We start from the raw sequence: 21,313 nt of genomic DNA, 5'->3' as shown, positions 1-21,313 counted from the left end.
ATTCCAGTACTACTCTAGGGCCACTGTGAGTTTGAAAATAGACTCCTGTGAGCTCTTTGCCTCAGAACTAAGTTTTAGGTTTTTATCTCCTTGAGAAAATTTGTTTTGGTCTAAAACACACACACACACACAAACACACACACAATCATCAGTTGCTCAAAGGCAGACAAGTATATGTAGAATAATCATTTGCTTGAATTCTAGCCAACAGCTTTTCTATAGATAAAATGCATTGAAATCTATGTATAAAATATCAAATAATGCATGCCTGATGGAAACCTTGTCAAATTCTGTGTGCACACAGGAACTTGACAAGAGGAGTCGGGAGATTTAGGGAGCTTCTCAGAGCAGTGGAGACGAGAACAACACAGAACCTGCGAATGGTAAGTGGGGCTGGCCTGAGGCCACCAGGCATTTGGCTTACATGACACATGACCAAACAGACTCTGTATATGCAGTACATGTCCGCTTTAACAGTGCGTTTCGATGTTTTGGCGCATTTAATATTTAGTTTCAGAACATTGTAATCACTCCTCAGCAAAACCCCAAACTCATTAGTAGTTCACTCCCATTCTTTTATTCCCCTAGTTTTTGACAATCACTAATTACGTTTCTGTCCCTGTGGGCTAGCCTAGTTTGACCATTCCACATAGAGTTATATACTGTAGTCTTTTGTGATTGGTCCCTTCATTTAGCATCAATATGTTTAAGATTCTTCCATGTTGCCTCAGAATTTTCTTTCATTGCCAAAAATATTCTGTTTTATGAGTCTGTCATAAAGGCCTTCTTCACCCAGTCCTCTTCAGCTGATGGGTACGTGTGTTGTTATGGCCAGTGCTTCTGTGAGAACATCTGTGTACAGGTTATGAGTGGACACATGTCTTCTTTCTTCCTCTGTTTTGAACAGTATGAGGAGATTCTGTCTCCCAAAGTTGCCACCCACTTTACATTCACACCAGCAGTTTTGAGGATTCTGCTTTCTCCACAACCTAACTGGCACGTGTTGTCATTTTTTATTTGTAGCCATCTTAGTGAGTACCTAGTGTCCACAGCAGGACATGCAGGTGAGGTCTTGAGTACTGGCTGTCTGCATAAGGACATGCCCGTCAAACCTGCGATGGCCCAGTGCTCATTGTACTAATAAATGTCCTGTCACAATTAATATACAACCCTATATAAACCTGCAGTTTCCTTTATCTCTTATCACCCATGTTTGTTCTTAATTGTGGTTGAGAATGTTCATTTGGACAAAGGTAAGAGATTCATATCACGGGAAATGCAGGGAAAGCTTCATTTGGCATCTCCAAGGTTTTAGGATATAGAGATATGATTTATGGGCCTAGGCAGCTACATGGAAGGCTTTTCTAGAATATGTTGTTAAACTAAATAAGTAACTTTGCACACACACACACTTTTCATCACGATTTTACTGATAAGGTCTTGATATTTATATTTTATATTTGTTTTTTATTTATTTATATATTTATCTGAATATATTATTATATAATACATTTTATTTATTTTATACCTTTTTTATTTATAAATTTTATTTATAATATATTTTATAAATTCAAACAAAGCAGTTTGACTTTTTTAGGGCCCTTTAAAGCATAAGAACCTGCAATTACATACATGAAATTTTTTGCTAGATAGCTTTTCTCTCACATTCACTTATCCTCAGGATCCCATCAGGGTTTTCAGCTGGTCAATTTGAATTGCTTCAGAAGTACACTGCGAAGGGCAGTGTTTAAAAGTGGAGCATTTCTGCTGACTCTCATAGATAGATAGATAGATAGATAGATAGATAGATAGATAGATATTCATTCTTCCATTGTTTTCTTGAGGTAACCAGAGGAGCCTGTTCAGGTCTGTGTGGTGGCTGGCATTGCCATTGGACATTTCAGCCATGGTCTGGAGCTGTTAGCGTGAGGGGAGACATGCCCCACATGATCTGGAGCTGTTAGCGTGAGGGGAGACATGCCCCACATGATCTGGAGCTGTTAGCGTGAGGGGAGACATGCCCCACATGATCTGGAGCTGTTAGCATGAGGGGAGACATGCCCCACATGATCTGGAGCTGTTAGCATGAGGGGAACATGCCCCACTTTGCTCTCTGCTGTAGGGACTTGACCATTCCAACTCCATTGAGTGCTGAACTGAGGAGTGTATTGGAATAATCTGAGGAGCTGTGGCCTTAGTTTTAGTCAAGTGCTCTGCCAATAGTGTACATTCCTAACTCCACTGAGGAGGAATGCTGAACAAATGCATGCCATCACCTACAAGCTCCAGAATCCCAGTCGAGCAGGTCTGCTGCAGGGCCAAGGAATCCATTTTATAACTACAGGATTCTTTTTACTCTGGGTGACAATTGCAGTTGTATGATGTATTTATGAGATGATAAAGATGTTTTTGTGAACTTAAGATTTGATGTGAAAGCATAGCAGAAAGGGACTTAATAGTATATTCATAGCATTCCACTTCCTAGACTTTCCCAAAGAATTTAAACAAAATTTCAAACACAAACTGGAATATGAAGGTTCATAACAGCACCATTTCTAATAGCCCAAAACTGGAAACAAGCTGAATGAATGGACAAAATGGGCCGTGTCTGTCTTGTTCAACAATAAAGGGGGTGGATCCTAATAACTAACAACAGCACTGATGAATCTTGAACATACTGCACTATGTGAAGGAAATTGATCACAGACCCATATTGTATGCATTCTGTGAGATCTTCTAAATAGCAAATCCACAAAGACAGAAAACATTAGTTGTTCTCAGGGTTTGAGATGGGGGCTGCGGGGTGAGAAGCTACAGTTTAAAAGGTAAAGGGTTTCACTTTGGGGTAACGAAAATGTCCTGGAACTAGATAGTGGTCAGGATTGCACAACCTTGTGAGTGTACTAACTGCCCTTGGATTGTACCCTTAAAACAGTCTCACCGTGGATGGGGGTTGGGAGAGCTGAAAGAGATGGGGGCAGAGGGGGTGCTCTTTATTCATTTTTTAAACGTTTATCTCATGGCCATTGTGAGTGGAGGGTGGTTCTGACGGCTGTAGCTCTCAGCAGAAGCCATTAGCACATATGACTGCAGTGAGAGCAAAGGGAAGCAGTAATGGAGGGCCCAGAGAAACAGCTCAGGTACTGTTTAGGTCCTGGAAATTATGTTCTTATGAGATCTTTACCGATGGCTCAGTTGGGGATGATCTGGATGCATTTAGTTTCATGCTTTTACAGACATTTAAAGACAGTGGCTTCTCCATGGGAATAATAAAGAAAATTTGCCTTTACCCAGTGGTTCTCAGAAGCCACCAAGCTAATGATTGGGTTACATTTAAGTTTCCTTGGGGAATTTTAAGAAGCTTCATATGGATGCAGCCTAACAAAGTTCTCTTTTGAACACATTTATTTTAGAAGCTCTTTCTCAGGGAGTATCAGCATGTTGTGTCTTTCAAAGAGCTTGGAACCTGATGGAAAACACTCTGCTTGTAGCTCTGGGTGATTGTGGATTGACTATCCTGGAATGCAGAGATTCTGTTTGAAAATGGGGTGCAGGGAGATGTGCACATGTGTGTGCACATGCGTGCATGCGTGAATATCAATATTCCTTTACCAACAAGACCTTTCTTAGTATATACGTACCTTGTATACCACTTGGGGTGGTGTTCTAGGCACTGGTGTGCAGAGGACTCAGGAAAGCATTTTAACCAACACTGGCAGAAGGAAAAGGTCTGGTTGTTTCTGGATTTTCACAGGGAGGTAGGAGATAGCCACCAGCTTTGTAGAAAGCCCTTTCTTTCCAGAAGCTGCAGCTCCCACTTTGCCTTCCTTGTTACACAAAGCAAACTTCTGAGCTTCTAGGTCCTGTATGCACAGGAAACAGGGCACCCCACTCCCCAAGTGCTGCATCCTGTGGTGGTGGCCTGTGACTAAGGGTGCTGGTTCTTCCAGGGTCCGTAGTGTATATGGACATGCTGCGATTGAAGTTGAGTCCTGGATTTTCTCTGGTTTTGAGCTGTAGCAAGCATCTGTCGCAGGGTGATGAAAACGCCTCAGTTCATCCAGGAGCTCTTAGAAAAGGCTTAGAGCTACGTGTTTAGTTATTTTAGGTCTAAAACCTGTTTAGTGTGTGATGTAGACAGGACAGTACTGCAAGCGCATGAAACTTCTTAAACAACTGTTCGTGGGGCTAGAGAAGGGTTCAGAGGTTAAGGGCAGGTACTGCTCCTGCAGAGGACTGGAATTCAATTCCCAGACCCACCTATGTCAGGTGCCTTACAACCCCCAGCTCCATGGGGATTTAAAGCTCCTGGCTTCACCTGCATTCATGTATACAGATCCCCCTATACACTTATTCATAATTAAAATAAAAATAAATATTTTTAAAGTGTTCAGATGTCTTAGCATATGATATTTTCCTTTGCCATCCATGGGTCTTGTCTCCCACGTGGTGACAGCTGATAAAAGGTAATGATGGCGCAAATGCCTTAGAACAGGTCAGCAGTCATGCTGCTCTCCCTTGTATTTCCAGACTATAGCCAGGCAGCTGGCAGAAATCTTGTTACGAGGCATGTGTGAGCAGAGCTACTGGAACCCTCTAGAAGACCCTCCCTGCCAGTCACCTCTGGATGACCCTCTCCGGAAAGGAGCCAACACCAAAACCTACACCCTCCCTCGCAGAGCCCGTGTCTACTCAGGAGAGAAGTATGGGACTCGATGTCCTCAGCTGGGGACCCCGGGATGGGAAGGGGCTGTGGGAATGTTGAAGGGCTGGGACAGAAGCAGAGGCTGGCTCGCCCATGTGAAGTCAGGTGAGCGCGCTCAGCGAGCGGTTCAGCAGACACTTCACCCTGTTCTAGCTCCAGCAGAAGTCCACATGAGTGAGTACCTTCTCCTCTCAGTGCTGGGCCTTCTCAGCTCTCCCCTGTCTGTGTCGCTCTGTGGGATTCTCTCTCCATTTATCACAAGATCCCAGCACCACGCAGCAGTCAGCAGCCACTGTCTATAGGCACAGCCAGTAGGCTTTGTTTCTTCAGTAATTTCTCCATCTTTTTTTTTTAATCTTCTTTTTAGCCAAACTGAGTATAAAGACAACAAATAATTTGCCAGTGGTTGGAAGGAGATGTCATTTTAGAACGTCTTTACTTTTGTAAGATTTTAATTTGGGACCTGGCTTCCTTAGAGGAAAATGGGTCAGAGGGCTTCTGCCTTGTTAGGCCTGGACCTTGCCTGGGCTGAGGAGAGGATGGAGAGGTAAGGGGAGGGGCTGGAAGAAGGTCGCTCATCTCCACACTGCCCCTCAGAGCCCTTAGCTTCCCTCTCGGCCCCATTGCTCACGCACAAGGCCTGTTGGCTTTTCCAAATCTCTGCAGAGAAAAGGGGTGTTACTGAATGATGTGGGGGACCTCTTCAGTGATATCACATGACAGGGTGCTAAGAAACTGCACGTGGCTGCTGGAGCGCTGGAGAGCACACTAGGGGACAGGCCACCTGGCTTCTGGCTCCTTCGGTGACATCTGAAAACCATGTTGCATCTTCTGAGGGGCCAGTTTTCTCAGGCCGGCTGCTGATTGTCCCTGTGCAGACTCCTGGCTTTTCTTTCTCTCGTCGTCATCTTATTCTGTTCGCGTTTCTTATGTGGACAAGGGACTGCATCCCTGGCTTTTCCCTGGGACTTAGCTAATTTAGTTTTGATCTTCACTTTTCCAGCCAAGCTGAACTTGATTTACTGACTGCTTCCTCCTCACTCTTGTCTTGATCCATGAAACACCTGTTCTGGCACTGTGACGTGCCAACTCCCTCAGGAGGGGATAGCTAAAAGCAGATTTAAGATTTAAATTTTAAGAGATTTTTACATCTTCAAAACAAAGTCTAGGTTTGTTTCCCACTTTGGAAGCCTCTGAATAGCCCAGGTACCAGGTATGTAAAGGGTATCAGTCACTCCTTCTCATTAGTGGCACCTGGAGTTCTGTCCCAGTGTGGCCCTACCTCAGAGACAGAAGCTCTCCTAGGTCACTGGTCTCTTTGGTATTTCCTATACACTGGCTTTCTTACTCCTGTGACACTACTTCCTGTCAGTGTGAGTAGAGTTCTGGGAGGTGGTCCTACACCATGTTACAAGCTTCATTTCATACAGACACATGTGAGCTGTTTGATTTCTACCTGTGCTATTGACTGTAACTCACATACTGTCCAGCTCACTGACTTGCAGTGTACATTCATTGGCTTCCAGTACATTCCTGGTTATGGATGCATCACCCAAGTCAGGTTGAAAGTACTGCTCTAAAGGTGATACCCAGTACTTCTTAGCTGTCACCCCTGCTCCAGTCCTTTAAGTTTCTATGCAGTTTTAATGCACTTGCTCATTTCTGCCAGAAACATTTTTAAAAGCACTGGGATTTTGATAAGAATTGCCTTGAGTTTGTGACTTGTGAACCAGTGCAGATCGTCCTGGCATCTGAAGTGTTGTACCTTCTGGTCTGTGAGTGAGAGGTGGCTATTTACTTATACTTTTAAAAAATGCCAGGCTGTCGTGGCACGTCTTTAATCCCAGAACTCGGGAGACAGAGGCAGGCGGATCTCTGAGTTCAAGGCCAGCCTAATCTATGTAGTGAGTTCCAGGACAGCCAGGGCTACACAGAGAAACCCTGTCTCGAAAAAAGCCAGCCCCATCCCTCCAAAAAAGTCACCTCAGCGATGATTCATAGTTTCCAGGGTGTAAGATGTGTGTTTCTTTTGTTAGATGTATTTCTAATTTTTTGGTAATGTATGTGCACAAGTCTTTTTTTTTTTTTTTTTTTTTCCATTGCTTTGGAAGGGGATGTGTCCTGTTTAGTTTTGATTGTAAAGGATACAATCTAGAGTCATTTGGGAATAGGGTACCTTAATTGAGGAATTACCTAGATCAGCCTGGTCTATGGGCATACCTATGGGACAGTGTCTTGATGGCTAATTTATACAGGAGGGCCTATCCCACTGTTGTAGGACCTTCCCTATGCAGGTGGACATGAACTTAGGTAACCATGAGCATGTGAGAGAGTGAACCACAGAACAAGCCAGCAAGCAGCAGTCCCCATAGTTCCTGTCTCCAGTTCCTTCCTTGAGTTCCTGCCTTGACTTTCCTCATTGTTGGAGTGTGACCTAGGATGAAATAAAGCCTTTTCTCCTTAAGTAGCTTTTGATCATGGTTGTTTTTGTTTTTGTTTTGTTTTTTAATCACAGCAACAGAGAAACAACTATTACAGTGGTCAGAGCACATTGTGAAGGAGTCAGTTATTTCCTTCCACCATGTGGATTCCAGGGTAGAAACACTGCAGTTCATAGCACACGTGAACTGTGTGCTATGTTCAGAACAAAGGTGGCCTCATAGGCAGGCCCAGAAGGGCAGAGAGGCCTACAGCGGGCCACCCTTCCCCTCTCTAGCCAGGATTGTCAGCATTTATGTGCTCAGAATTCAGGTCCTCTGGCTTGGTGGCAAGTGCTTTTTCCTGATGAATCATTTCAAAATAAATAAGTGAAAGCATTATTCCCCAATGATCATGAATTGTGTATTCATTTACATCTAACTTTTGTCTAGTGTTGTATATGAATAATTCACACATACTTTTCCATGTACCAGTAGTTTATTTTCAGTGCTGTGTGCTATTCTGTTTTATAAGTATCAGTATGCCAGTCTGTTCCTTTATGGCCAATTGAGTTATTTCCCTGTTCTGTTTGGGACTAATAGAACCTGTATATATGTCTCTCATATATATGCATGTGTGTTTAAGCTAGTTTTTCTTTTCCATCCTTGTTAAAAAAAAATGTTCAATGGCTTGGATAATTACATGTATATTAGACTAGAAATTTAGCACAAATAAAGTAGGAGATTAAAAGCCACCATTGTACCTGCAAGTGGTCAGTGAGAAGGTATTAAATGAGCACCCTTGGAGGCAGGCTTTGGGGTGACTCCCCTGGTAGACAGAGGAAGAGGAGGAGGCAATCTCTGTTGAGTGAACCTTTAGGTCTGGGCCTCCTAGTGGGTCATGCAGAGGTTTTGGAAAGGCAAGGAACATCACAGGATCAGAATGACTTTTGTTGGCTGAGCTCTTTGGTCTCCCCACATTCTCTTTTGAGTCATTGTGCTGAGAGGCCTGCCCCTCCAGGGATGCAGGAATCCCATCTGCTCCCTAGGGATGTAAGATGACAAGCCACATGGGGCTTACCTGACCCCTGCATTGAGGATCTCTTCACAGACCTGGACTGACCTGACTCAGCACTTTCTTCTTTGTCATAAGGAAGTTGCTGACCCATATGAGTTGACAGAAAAGGAAAGAATTGTGGGGAGGGCCATGCCATCCTCAGGCTGGACCAGCTGAACCCTGGTCAAGCTGCTCTCAATTACTAATTGAAATCGCCCTCTTTCTCTGAGGTCCTTAGCTAGATTGTGGAGTTGATGAAGCTTCCTGTAGGTAGAGAGCTCAGTACCATTCCTGCAGCTGCACAGAGTCACCACAGTGACTCCTCACTGCCTTTACACAGCCACTTCCTCATTGCAAAAGCCCCAGCTGACAAGAAAGCTAAGATGCAGTTGGGTACAGCTGACTTTTTGTTTGTTTTCACTTGTTCTAACACATGTATACGACAGGAGAACATTTTGTGTAAAAAGCTTAACCTGGCAGACCTAGAAAAAAGCACCGGAACTGTCAGTGCCTTGAGGACCCTCCTTCCCTGTGGTCTACAAAACTGCAAGATACCCTGATGAGTTTATCCAAACGAAAGAGATGCATGGCTTGTCTGAAGGCCCTCCCTGGAGCTGGTGGCATGGCGAGGCTAAGCCTGCGAGCTTCCCGCCCTCAGCCTCTCCTCATGCCGGCTGGGTCTTAGGAGCTGGTCTCGTGGTCTGATGGTCTCCTTGTCCCTTACCCTGTCCTTCATGCAACTCCCTGTGGATCTAACCCTGAGTATTCATACTCCCCAGAACAGGGCCCAGGGCACTCCAGGGTCTTTCTCAGAGAAGGAAACGCCACAAAAGGGAGGCTCTGATACTCCCCACCCTGAGCTCTTCCTTGCATGAGCAAAGCAGAGAGGAGGTGACCGCAAATGAGTCTGGAAGGTTTAACTGTTTCCAGGCAGCATTCCAGCATGGGTTTCAGGCCTGTCTCCTGTAGTTCTCTGCCTCTTCCACCTTTTGCTCCCAGCCCAAGAGCTTCCCAGAGCCCATCCACCTGCCATACAGAGCGGGCCCAGGAAACAGAATTAGATGCAGTTAATGCGTTGCTTGTTAGCAACTCTGGTAAAAATAACACAACCTATCATTTAAGCAGACTGGGTGGCTCAAATGGAATTTGGAGATTATCCATGGACGGAATTGGCTGGCGTTAAGTCATAATTAGCACGGCCTGGGCTCTCTCTTTTCAATTAGTCTGAACAATGCAGGACTAGCTAGCCATTAAAAAATGTTTCAGGCTTCTGCTTTGTTTACAAGGTCCCAATTGCATGTAAGCATTGCCAGGGTGTCAGGAAATAATCAGAAGTGTTCTGTGTTCTGAAAAACCAGATACCACAAGCTGACTGCCCAAAGTAGCTTTGGCTCCAGGCCTGTAGTCCAACTGCCTTGCTGAAGGCCATGCGGGTAGCAAACCCCAGAGTCCTGCAGGAGGACGGAGCACTGCACTTTCTGTGTTACTTCCAGTGTTCTCTGCTGCAGTAGGAATGTTGCCGATGCTTCAACGAGAACAAGGATTTATAATTGTCTGGAAATTGTGGGATTTTTGCCTTTTTGGTTATTATTAATTTGAGGAGAGGAAATTTCAAGTGATTGTTATGTTGTTCCTAGGAAGGTATAAATTTAGTCCTCATTCAGTCATCTTGAGAATAGGCAGTGGTTTGTTTTGGTTTTGTTTTTTAAAAAATTATTTAAGTTATACTTTATGTGCATTGGTGTGAGCATGTCAGATCTCTTGGAACTGGAATTACAGCCAGTTGTGAGCTGCCATATGGGTGCTGGGTATCGAACCTGGGTCCTTTGGAAGAACAGACAGTGCTCTTAACCATGGAACCATCTCTCGAGCCCCAGTTTGTTTTGTTGTTAACCAAGCTTATTTTTATTTATTATAAACTTCTTTTCAAAAAGGTTTTTGGCCCAATTGGTGATAACATGCAGAATTCTACTGTAAAGTGCAGACCAAGGTTTAAAGGAAAGAAGGAGAGAGGGGCTGCATGTTCTTTTTTTTTTTTTTTTTTTTTTTTTTTTTTGGTTTTTCGAGACAGGGTTTCTCTGTGTAGCCTTGGCCATCCTGGACTCACTTTGTAGACCAGGCTGGCCTTGAACTCACAGCGATCCGCCTGCCTCTGCCTCCCCAGTGCTGGGATTAAAGGCGTGCGCCACCACCGCCCACCTGCATGTTCTTTTTTATTTATTTATTTTTATTTTATGTGCATTGTATGTCTATAGGTGTCAGATTTTGGAGTTACAGACAGTTGTGAGCTGCCATGTGGGTGCTGGAAATCGAACCCAGGTCCTCTGGAAGAAGTCAGTGATCCTAACTACTGAGCCATCTCTCTCTCACAAAACCAAAACATAGGCTACGGAGGGGAGGGGGGTGTTTGGTTTGGTTTGTTTTTTTTTTTTTTTTTTTTTTTTTCCCCCTAAACCTCAGCAACATGTAGCTTAAAGGCTTTTTGTTTTAATCCAAGATTTTAGAGTTCAACCAAATACCATGAGATAGATGAACAAGACAGCTCGTGCATGCTGCCCCAGAATGAAATGTATGTTTAATTAAGATAGCTCACAAATTCCTTCAGTGATAGGAAGGTTGTTCAGGCTCTGCAGGTGCTCCCAATCTTGTCTTTCATCAGAATGACAAAATAAGATGCAGTGGTTAAGATGAGGGAGGCAGGTAAGATGAGGGAGGCAGGTAAGATGAGGGAGGCAGGTAAGATGAGGGAGGCAGGTAAGATGAGGGAGGCAGGTAAGATGAGGGAGGCAGGTAAGATGAGGGAGGCAGGTAAGATGAGGGAGGCAGGTAAGATGAGGGAGGCAGGTAAGATGAGGGAGGCAGGTAAGATGAGGGAGGCAGGTAAGATGAGGGAGGCAGGTAAGATGAGGGAGGCAGGTAAGATGAGGGAGGCAGGTAAGATGAGGGAGGCAGGTAAGATGAGGGAGGCAGGTAAGATGAGGGAGGCAGGTAAGATGAGGGAGGCAGGTAAGATGAGTACCATCTAGTGCCATGTGTACCTTTGTGTAACGAGCTCTATTATTACATTGTTGTTTTGGATTGATTTCACGCTCTGCCTCTGTAATAGGTGCATGCATTAGTTGGGCTTTTAAGTTGGGTTTTTACCATTTTATCTCACCTGTCTGCTTGCCATTAAAATGTAAAGCTGAAATGTATTAATTCCACAGATTGCCATAGAAATGAGCAAACTGACTCGTGTCCAAATTACATGGTGTTTTTCATGGATTCTGTATAAAAATCGAGACGCTTTTATCATTGCATTTGCTTGTGTCTCTTGTTATTTTAAAACTGCTGTATACCAAAGTTGGTTTTCTTTATACAGCATTTTTTGTCCTCAAGAAAATACTGAAGAGGCGCTGCTGTTACTGCTCATTAGTGAATCTATGGTAAGTGGAATGCAGTTTTCATTGTTCTTTCCCCGGGCCCAAGAGCCCCATTCTTGTTGTGGTCACTCCTTTATTATGATGATTTTTGGTCTAGAGAAAAATGTTCCAGAAGGAATGCCTGAGTGGAAAGAGAAGCAGCGGTGCTTTAACAAAGAAAGATGTCTGACTCCTTGGACAGCTAGCATGTTCCCTGGTTACCCTGAAGCACTACAGCAGTAGGAAGGGCTCTTGGTTTATCATCCATCTGCCAACTATGACTGGATATTAGCACTTTCACATATAAGGAAACTGAGTGAAAATGGTCCCCAAAGGAGTTTGTCAGGGAGAGCAGCCCCAGAATGGTGTCTTCTCAGTGTGCTGGGTGTGAAGACGATGCTGGGACGGATCATCTGTGGTACATCGGCTCTGCTTTCCTGCCAGGAGCTGGATGGAACTTGCCAGTGCACCTACCCTGCTGTCTCCTCCTGACCCTGCAGGATAGCAGGCTGTGGGAAGGCCTTCCATTGCCTAGGTCTGCTTTTGTCAGGGGTGTTCTGGCCAGACTAGCAGGCTCCTTTGAAATTCACTCTTGGTGTATGGCCAGGATATTGACTTTTGGTCTGTATAGCACTAGGGATGCCAGCCTTGGCTTGAGATGCTGCAATGAAGTAGTCAGAACTACCACAGGCCAATGGTGTGTATCTGCCACTCGAGCAGAAACACAGGTTCCTAGAGGCCCCAGGGCCTTCCTGTCTGCTTCTCTCTTTTTAACATGATGACTTGAGGGCAGAGTAAGCAAAGGGCACACCTAGTATATTGGTTTGTTGCCCCTGTGTGTAAACTGTATTTCAGCCCACCAGGCAAACCATAGACAGGAGAATGGGAAAGTGAGAGGAGCCTCCACCCTCAAATTCGTGCTTAAGAGGAGGCAAGGAATATGCTGAGGTAACTGTGGATGAAGGGCCAGGAGAGGATTGCTATGTGCTGGGAACACGTGGCCAGCACAGGCTAGGCCTTCAGCATGCGTAACCCTCTTGCCTCAGCTTAAAACTTGAGGTTCTCTTGCTCTGCAAACTGGCCCAGAGGTGTTTACAGGAGCAGACTGCTTGAGTTACCACTGCTTTCTACTGGGCCGTTGCTGACGTCATTGGGCTCACTTCCTCTCTGGGAAGCTGGTTACCCTCGGTTCATCTTACCTTGACCATCACTTGTACCTGGGATGGTGCCATTTATATTCTCTGCCCTGCCTTGGCAGTGTCCAGTGAGACACACAGGCGATAATGCAGGTAATGGTCAGGGACCAGTTTGTCAAGTGTGCAAGACTCAGCCGCTTTGTTACCGGTTTGTGAAGGTGTCCAGCTGTTCTGGACTCTTTACAACCTGGCAGTTAATTTCTTCAGTGCAGGCTGATTGGCTGTGCTGTCCAAGTTCGAGATCAGGTGCTCCAATTTGGAATTTAGTAAGCACGACCACGTGTCTACAGCAAGTGCTTCTAGTACAGATGCTTTGGGGTGGTTTCTTCAGCTCACCTGCTCCTTCACGGAAATGATAGAAAACAGTAGTGTTTGGTGTTGAGGTCCTTTGAGGCCATCAGGCTTGTCTTCATGTGTTCTGTTTCTGGAATCATCCCTTCAAGGGACAGTGAAATCCTGTGATGTCACAGCTTCCCAACTCTAACACCATGGCTCCCTGTAAACCTCTTCTATATGAAGTTGCCATCAGGGGGCTTTCCCTCCACAGTGTCCTTTGGCACTTTGATATTTTATTTTGGGGACAGATAAGTCATATGCTCAATTTCAGAACCAAGACAGGAGCTGCCTTGTTCTTTGGATGTCTGGGAAAATGATATTCTTTATTAGTTCTGATTTTAACTTAGAAGCATCGATTTCTCTACCATCTCTCCACCTACAAGGAGTCACTTGAAAGTGCACCACTTTTCACTGCATATAGCAAACTGCTTTTCTCCTGGAGGCAGAGCTTGTCAGAAGAGTGTCTGTATAACTTTACTCAAGTCAGGATTCTGGGTACTTGCTGTGCATCTGTGTAAGATTCTAGGTTATAGCTCCCAAAAGGTAGCAATGCTGTCTGGAAAGAGGACACATTAGGAATAACTTGAAAACTTCTCCTACATAGAATCTGTGCATTTTGTTTTGTCTTTTTTCAGGCATTGGTCTCAGTATAGAACATTTATAACAAAAAAAATAAGCAGAGACCATCTACAGCAGGCCCTCCTTCCTTCAGAGTGTCTTTTGTTGGGCTCAAAAGGAACTGCGCAAAGAAAACAGTGAAACCTTCAAAAGCAGGATTGTTTTCATAAGAGATGACTCACTTTGTAGGAAGCGGCCTGTTTTATATAGTCTCATTTGGTTTTGACATTTAAGAGCCAGGAGTTTTCAAGTGAGTAAGTTCTGACTGGTGGCTGAAACTAAATGCCTTGGACACACACAGAAAGAAGGCATTTTTGCCTCATTAACAAGAGGGAAGGTGTGTGCGTGGCCTTTCCGAATGCCGGGCAGAAAGATAAACATCAGCCTGGGGGGCAAGTGACCCCAAAACCTCATGTACCCTTCTAACAAGGACTACTGTGTGCACCTTGCTGCTTCTCAGACATGCTGTGGAGACTGATCATTAGGAGAGGTGGGGGAAGCAGGAAGAAACCTAAGTTCAGTGACCTAAAACTCCCAATTAGGGGAAAAAAGAAAATGAGATCACTATCAAGAATCTAGTCTGTGTGATGTATCTGGATGAATCTAGGCAGAAATTCTATTTTAGAAGCATACTGGTGTGAGGAGCATTTGCTCTTTGGCTAGATGGCCTGGGAAAGCTCGGTTGTTCTGGTGGATTTCTGTACTGAGCACTAGAGATGTGAAACTGGCCAGTGTTCTTTTGAGTCCTCTGTGGCAAAGTGAAAATGGCTCGCTTCCTGACTTGTACGTCTGCTCTGTACCTCCCTTTAGAAGATTGAATTGGTCTGTGAGGTCTGTTCCCATGGACATGACTGAGGGGGAAAGTTTGATTACCTCTGGGACTTGAAGACACCGTTAGAGATGGAAAGTGCAGGGTTAGGAATCCTCTCCTTCTCCACAGCATAGAGTAGAAACCAGATCACAGAAAGATACCGTGGTGGGTGGGGTGGGGTAGGACTCACTTGAGGAATCCCGCGCCTGTGCAGCTCTGCTGAGAGGCTCACATCTGGCCTCCACTGTGGAGTCAAATTATAGCCTATGTCTGTAGTGCTCTGGGAATTTTGGATCTAAGACTTAAGGTGACAAGTGTGTCACACACTCCTGCCCTGTGAGACAGGAGAGCCTAGGTGGCCTCTCTGTCACATGGCAGTGCTGGAGTGTAGGCTGGCTCACCATCTGCTTCTCTCTTCTATGTCACCTTCAGGCCAACAGAGATGCTGTGCTGAGCAGGATTCCGGAACACAAGAGTGATCGCCTCATCAGCCTGCAGAGCGCGTCCGTGGTCTATGATTTACTGACCATTGCTCTTGGAAGAAGAGGCCAGTATGAGATGCTGTCAGAGGTACAGCTGCTAAGTCTGGATGCTCTCCAGGTTGGGGGGAATGGCAAGATGACTCTGGGAGGGGCCACAGCTTGTGATGATCCTTTTTCCCCTTCTGCCAGTGGTATAAGTCACTGGGCCATTGGTCTTTGCTCTCCTTTGTGACTAGGCTAAGCGGCTAGTTAGGCGATAGGAATGATAGCAAGCTTCCAGCTGGATGTGGGATGAGGACAACACTTCCCAAAGTAGACTCTTTCCCAGGATAATTCCTATCATAACCAAAGCCCCTCCTCTCAGACACTGATTCCTCAGAAAGCAGTTTTACTTCAACTATAATTGTATAACTCCTGATGACATGCAATTTGGGTCACAAGTACCCTGGGGTTGGTTGGTAGAAACCGTTTCATGCCAGAAAGGCACTGTCTTTGTTTAGAGTGCTGTGCCTGCCCAGAAGTGGTCGGGTGGATTCCAGGTCTTGGGCAAGGGGCCGCAATGTTCTCACCCCCTCTACTAGGAAACACTTAGGACAGACATGTGATGTTTTGGTTTCGTGCGGTTAGTTCATCTGAGCTGGGGTTATGAATTATTAAGCTCCTGCCCAGAATACCAGATTTCATGTTGGTAAAGCTAAATAAGTAAGGAGACCAACTTATCTTTCCTTTAGCAAAATAGAGAAAGAGGGACAGAAACAACCTATTTTGTTAAAATAAACTTTTCTGTGTTATTTATCTTTCTCTTTCTAAATTTATACCCATTGCAACAGCCTCTGGGCACAAGGACAGGGAGTGAAATACAGTAACAGATTGGCTGAAATCAGATCAGAGCTCAGCTCACCCTCCAGCCTGTGGTGCCTCACCACATTAGGCAGAACCCAGGAGCAGATGAGCCTGCGTGGCTTATTTCTGTTTTTAGTCTTTGCTTTGGTTGCTATACAGGGCAATGGTTACTCAGCCTTCTGAAAAACCAAATCCCCCACAATGGAATGAAACAAGGAGGTGTGGCCAGGTGCCCCCACATGCCTAGCCTGCCCTGCTGGGGCCCAGTTTGGGCCCATATTACATCTTGAAGTGACGTGCTTGCCCATTTCCCCATTATTGGGGTTTTCTTGAATCTATTTGGCTTATTCGCTGTTCTCATTTACCCTCTACTTTTTTCAAGATTTTTAGTTAAAACAGGAACAGTACATTTTCTGAGTTGAGGTAAAATTCACATATCAAACTTAGTAATATGAAGTATGTAGTTGTGTGTCATTTTGTATGTCCCTACCACTGTGTGGCTGTGTTCACCGACACTGTGTGGCTGTGTTCACCGTCGGTGGGTGGAGCACCGCAATGAGGCCCCTGGCACAGGCTACCCATAAACAAGAAGGTGCTGATTGATCCCACAGTCTTAGAGGTTCAGTGTCTATACGACTGTATAGCTTCTATAGAGAGGGCCACTGCTTGACTTTGTCACCTTATGCCAGCTAGCAATGGTGAGAGCACCTTTAAGAACAAGTAAGAGGTCACATCTCAGATCAGGAGCAAGAACAAGGAGAAAGGCCCAGATTGCTTCTTTTATTGCAAGCCCTGCCCCCTCCTTGATAACTCACAAAGTACATGAGAACGTCATGGCCCCTATGCCTTGAGGCCCACACCCTGGCAGCCATCTCCTCAGGGTGCCAGCCTGGACACTAAGCCTTTCACTGCAGTGAGCCCTTGTGGACACCATGGTCATAGCAGCAATTATCACCTTGAATTCCTAAACATTTTCATCCTAAAAGGAAAGCCAGGTCTGCAGAAATGGTTAAGCATGCTTGCTATCCTTGCTGAGGACCAGAATTCCCTCCCCAGAACCTACGTCTGTGGCTCATGGCTGTTTTAAAGGTTGCACACATCATAACTTGTTTCAACACTTCACTCCATCTTATGGATGAGTAATAGCCCATGAAGTTTGGAGGCTTTGGCGATCCTGTGCTTGATGGGTTCTCCTGGCTAATGTGAGTTGTGCTGCTGTGTGGGAGCTAGATTTATTCATGAGCGCACTTCTACTCTTCTGTTTAGAAACCTCAGAGCTCCCCTCCCTTTTTTCTTTTAACTTTCTTCCTACAATGAACTTTACTTCACTGTTTCTCTTTCTGTCATAAGCAACAGCTCTCCATGCTCCTTGAACCAAACAATATCTTTAAATAAACAAAATAATAGTTACTTAGAATGTAGAAATTCTGAGCTAGCTAGCCTCTGTCATCTTAGAGACCATCTTTAATCCATCTTTATGAAGAACGGCCTGCGACAATGAGATGGTGTGTGGGTGTGTGTGTGTGTGTGTGTGTGTGTGTGTGTGAGAGAGAGAGAGAGAGAGAGAGAGAGAGAGAGAGAGAGAGAGAGAGAGAGAGAGAGAGAGAGAGAGATGGCATGTGGGTATGCAGGTGCACCCTCATGCAGACGAAAAAACAGGATATCAGGTATTTTCCTCTATTGCTTTCCAGGTTATTGCCATGAGATAGTGTCTCCCAGTGAACAGGAAAATCACTTTCAGCTAGATTGCCTAGATTCTCCTTTCTCCACCGCATAATGTTGAAGTTATAGGCACACACAGCCATGCTGTGGGATCTGGGCATTTGAACCCAGGTCCTCCTTGCAAAACAAGTCCTGCTACCCACTGAGCCATCTCCTTGGATAGTTGTTAATTCATATAAACTCATGAATGGAGCCCAGCATGCAGAGCTCAGTCAGTGGCAGCTGAATGCTCAGGTATTGCTGACTCTCCCACTGTACCCAGGAACTGCACAGGCACACAGCAGTGAGGAAGTCTACAGGATGCAAGAGAAACCTTGGCTGGTTATAAAGCTCACACAGAAACATACAAAAGATGATGAAATTAGAGAAGCCAGCAGAGCAAAGCTGTGTATTCCCAGCTAGGAACAGGCCAGTTCTAGGGGAAGGGTTTGAATGTGCTGGTTAGAGCTGATGAGCCACTGACATCCGAATGGGCTCCTCAAGGGCTGGTGGAAATTAAATACAGTAGTTGCCGAGGCCTGATGGGAAGTAAGCGCAGCAGTCCTCCTTATTGGCCATTTTGCTCTGTGGTTTCAGTTTTCTGTGGTCAACCTTGGTCTAAAAATATTAAGTGGAAAATTTTAAAAATAAACAATTCAGAGGTTCAGTTGCTTGCCATTCTGAGCAGCTTGATGAAATCGTGCCCCATCCTGTCTGAAAGCAGAAGACAGAGGGGTCAGGGGTGACTTACTGCTCCGCCTGCTTGTTGCTCAGCAGCCATCTCACTTATCATACTGACTGTCAGGTATGGCAGGCTTGTGTTCAGTACTAACTCCCACACTCCATGGCAGTGCTGCAAGGCATATAGAAGGAAGCAGCTATGTAGGGTTTGGTGTTGACTACACTCGAATAGGATCTAGTCGCATACCCTGACTGATCTCTGAGCTGGCCGTGTGTGCCTCAGAATCAGGGTGACATCTTCTTTTGTGTGGGCAAAGTCTTTTGTGCCCAGAAAGCATCACTGCCCCAGGCTATTGGGAGGGAAGAGGTTTTTGTCTTGAGCCTTCCCACCTCCTGTCCTCAACCAGCCTCATGGCCACAAAGCAGGCTTCCTTCCTTTTGGCTCTTCTCTTCTCTTCTTTTGGCCCACGGGCTCCAGGAAAAGAGAAGGAAGAGGCTGTGCTGGCACTCACAGCACTCCTGTTCCTGGCACCCTCGGGCAGCAGGTATGCTGTAAAGGCAGGGTAGAGACCCAGCCTTTGAAAGTGTAACAGCAGCGCAGGGGCATTGTTCTCTTGTGCTTGTTCGTTCTCAGTGCTTATTCAAGGTGCAGGGCCGCTCTTTGAGCTCAACATTTGCTCGCCTTGGCGTGTGCCCACAGCAACATTTCTTTTTTTTTCAGGGCCCTGTTTACCCTGCTAGTGGGCATGAAGAATGGAACAGCAGAAAGAAACCTGAGGTTTATCACGGCCTTTCTCTGACAGGTTTAAATATGAGCGCAGTGTTTACCATGGCTCCAGTGCTATAAGTTTTCATGGTTTTTTAAGGACTAATTGTGAGCCCTGCTGAAAAGTTTGTGTAGGAAGGAACACTTCTTTTTTCCCCTTCAATTTAAACAGCAGCCCTAGTTGGCATGACAACCCCTCTAATAAAAGTAAGGCCAGGAGCCCTGCTTCCTCTGTTTTTCAGAATGAACCCAAGCTGCTAAGGAGGTTTGTTTCTCGAGTTTGACTATTAACAATCCCATTTTGAAAGAATATTATGGGGTCTTTTGGGAGATGGTGTGTGCTCCCCCTACATAAACATGGCAGCTTTAACAACAGAAGGGATATTTTTATCTTTCCATTGAACTCATATTCACTTTCTATGGTAAGTCTGTAGTGCTGTGGGTAGAACTGCATGGCTAATGATTGTACCAAAAAGACATTCGTACCTCCCCAACCTAAACACCTCTGTCATCAGGAGGCACTGTGAACATGCTGCCCACCCCCGACCCTGCTTAGTGGGCCGCCACCAGCTAGGATGCCTCAGGGCTTCACTGCACACCCTGCCTTGCCCTAGGTACCCATGTGAGGCAGGGATATATAAGGAGCCAGTGCACAGTCCTGGTTCTGAGGGGCCCAGGGAGACCTTGCTGAAAAGGCAGGGGGTCACAGCCAGTGTCCACTCACCCTTTCTTGGGTTTTGGAGATAAACTCTCCTGGAAGAGGATTGAGTGCTCCCCCTCAGACGATTACCAAGGTTGTAAGGGTCATTTAATGAAAATTAGGAAACTTTTAAGAGGTGGACCATGCTTGAGGCAGAGCTGCTCTCTAGATAGACTCTGTCCAGCGTTCTGGACCAACCTAGTAGAGCCATTAATGCCGTGTTTGTATGGCAGCCTGCCCCACAGAATCTCAGCCCCTGCTGCAGTCACCGGGGTCTCCGTCTCCACATTATGGAGGCTTCTTCTTTGTGAAGCATAGCTGTCTTCTCTAGTGAGAACACTTGTACTCCTGGGAGGAGCAGCAGCAACTGAAGCCTTAGTGTGGTCCAGCTCAGAGAAACACTTTTCCAAGTGTGCACTGCCTTGTGCTTTATTTTCATTTTTTTCTCTTTTTTTTTTTTGTTCTTATATTTATTTATTTATGTATATAAATGCTCTAGCTGCATGTGCACTCACACAGCAGAAGGAGACACCAGATCCCATTATAGATGGTTATAAACCACCATGTAGTTGCTGGGAATTGAACTCAGGACCTCTGACAGAGCAGCCAGTGCTCTTAACTGCTGAGCCATCTCTCCAGCCCTTTCATTGGTTTCTTTAAAAACTTAGTATGTTTCCTTAATCTTTGAAAGGCACAATTTATAAATATTTATTGATGTCCACACTGTTTTGCAACTGTCACCACTATTCTAAACTTTTCTACTATCTCAAATAGAACTGTACATGGTTAGCAGTAGTGCCCTACCTACCCTCCTTTGCACACGCGCGCGCGCACACACACACACACACACACACACACACACACACACCCTGGCAATGTCTAATCTTTCTGCCTGTGAATTTGCCTATTGCCTATTCTGGGTACCTAATATAAAACAAGTCATGTGGCACATGCCCTCTTATGTCTGGCTGAGCTAATGTTTTTAGGATTCAGCCTCGTTATGGTAGTACATCTGAGAGCATATTATGAGAACTGCATGCTTTTTGTCAGAATAATGTTCCACTATACATATCTGTCGCATTTTGTTCATCCATTCATTTGTTTATCATCTCTTATTCATGGATGGATGTGTGACTTGTCTTTACCTCTCTGGTGAATATACCATGAACACAACCACATTCTAACATTTAGCATAAAAATGATCATGCAATCCATACCCCTTTATGTCTGCCTTGTTCACGTAGCTAGTTTTTGTAAGTCAACCATGTTGTAATGGTGTGTCTCACAGTGTGATAACAGAACTCTAGCATTCCTGCGTTCCTCTTCTCAGTTCTTTAGGGGCGGAGCTGCCAAGTCATACGGAAATTCTCTGTTGAACTTTCTGAGGAGCTGCCAGCTGTTCCTCACAGTGGCCTTCCCGTTTCCCATTCAACGCCCACTCTCCTGTGCTCACCAGTGTGGGCTTGACTTGTGGTTCCCTAATGCACAGAGCATTTCTCAGACCCTTGGTCCTTTTGTATATCTTCTTTGAAAAGATGATTATTTGAGCCTTGTGCCCATTTTTCAATTGTTATAGTTTTTAAAATGTATAACAAACTC

The 21,313-nt window shown here is 45.2% G+C and overlaps 1 protein-coding gene across 6 annotated transcripts in view; it reads left to right on the top strand.

Annotated features, from left to right (window-relative positions):
* Positions 1-21,313, top strand: part of Ttc7b (tetratricopeptide repeat domain 7B) — a 202,803-nt gene that overhangs the window by 87,182 nt on the left and 94,308 nt on the right. For 3 of the 6 annotated variants that reach the window (XM_051150510.1, XM_051150505.1, XM_051150500.1), the window contains exons 6-9: positions 305-383; positions 4,531-4,703; positions 11,541-11,604; positions 14,974-15,111. In XM_051150510.1, coding sequence (XP_051006467.1) covers positions 305-383; positions 4,531-4,703; positions 11,541-11,604; positions 14,974-15,111 — 454 coding nt within the window. Of the gene's footprint in view, positions 1-304; positions 384-4,523; positions 4,704-11,540; positions 11,605-14,973; positions 15,112-21,313 lie in introns of those variants that run through there. The other 3 variants (XM_051150478.1, XM_051150485.1, XM_051150492.1) reach the window with 3 other exon arrangements.

The sequence above is a fragment of the Acomys russatus genome, chromosome 1 (assembly GCF_903995435.1).
Source record: "Acomys russatus chromosome 1, mAcoRus1.1, whole genome shotgun sequence".
Lineage (NCBI taxonomy): Eukaryota > Metazoa > Chordata > Mammalia > Rodentia > Muridae > Acomys > Acomys russatus.
This window is presented reverse-complemented; position numbering and strand designations above follow the sequence as displayed.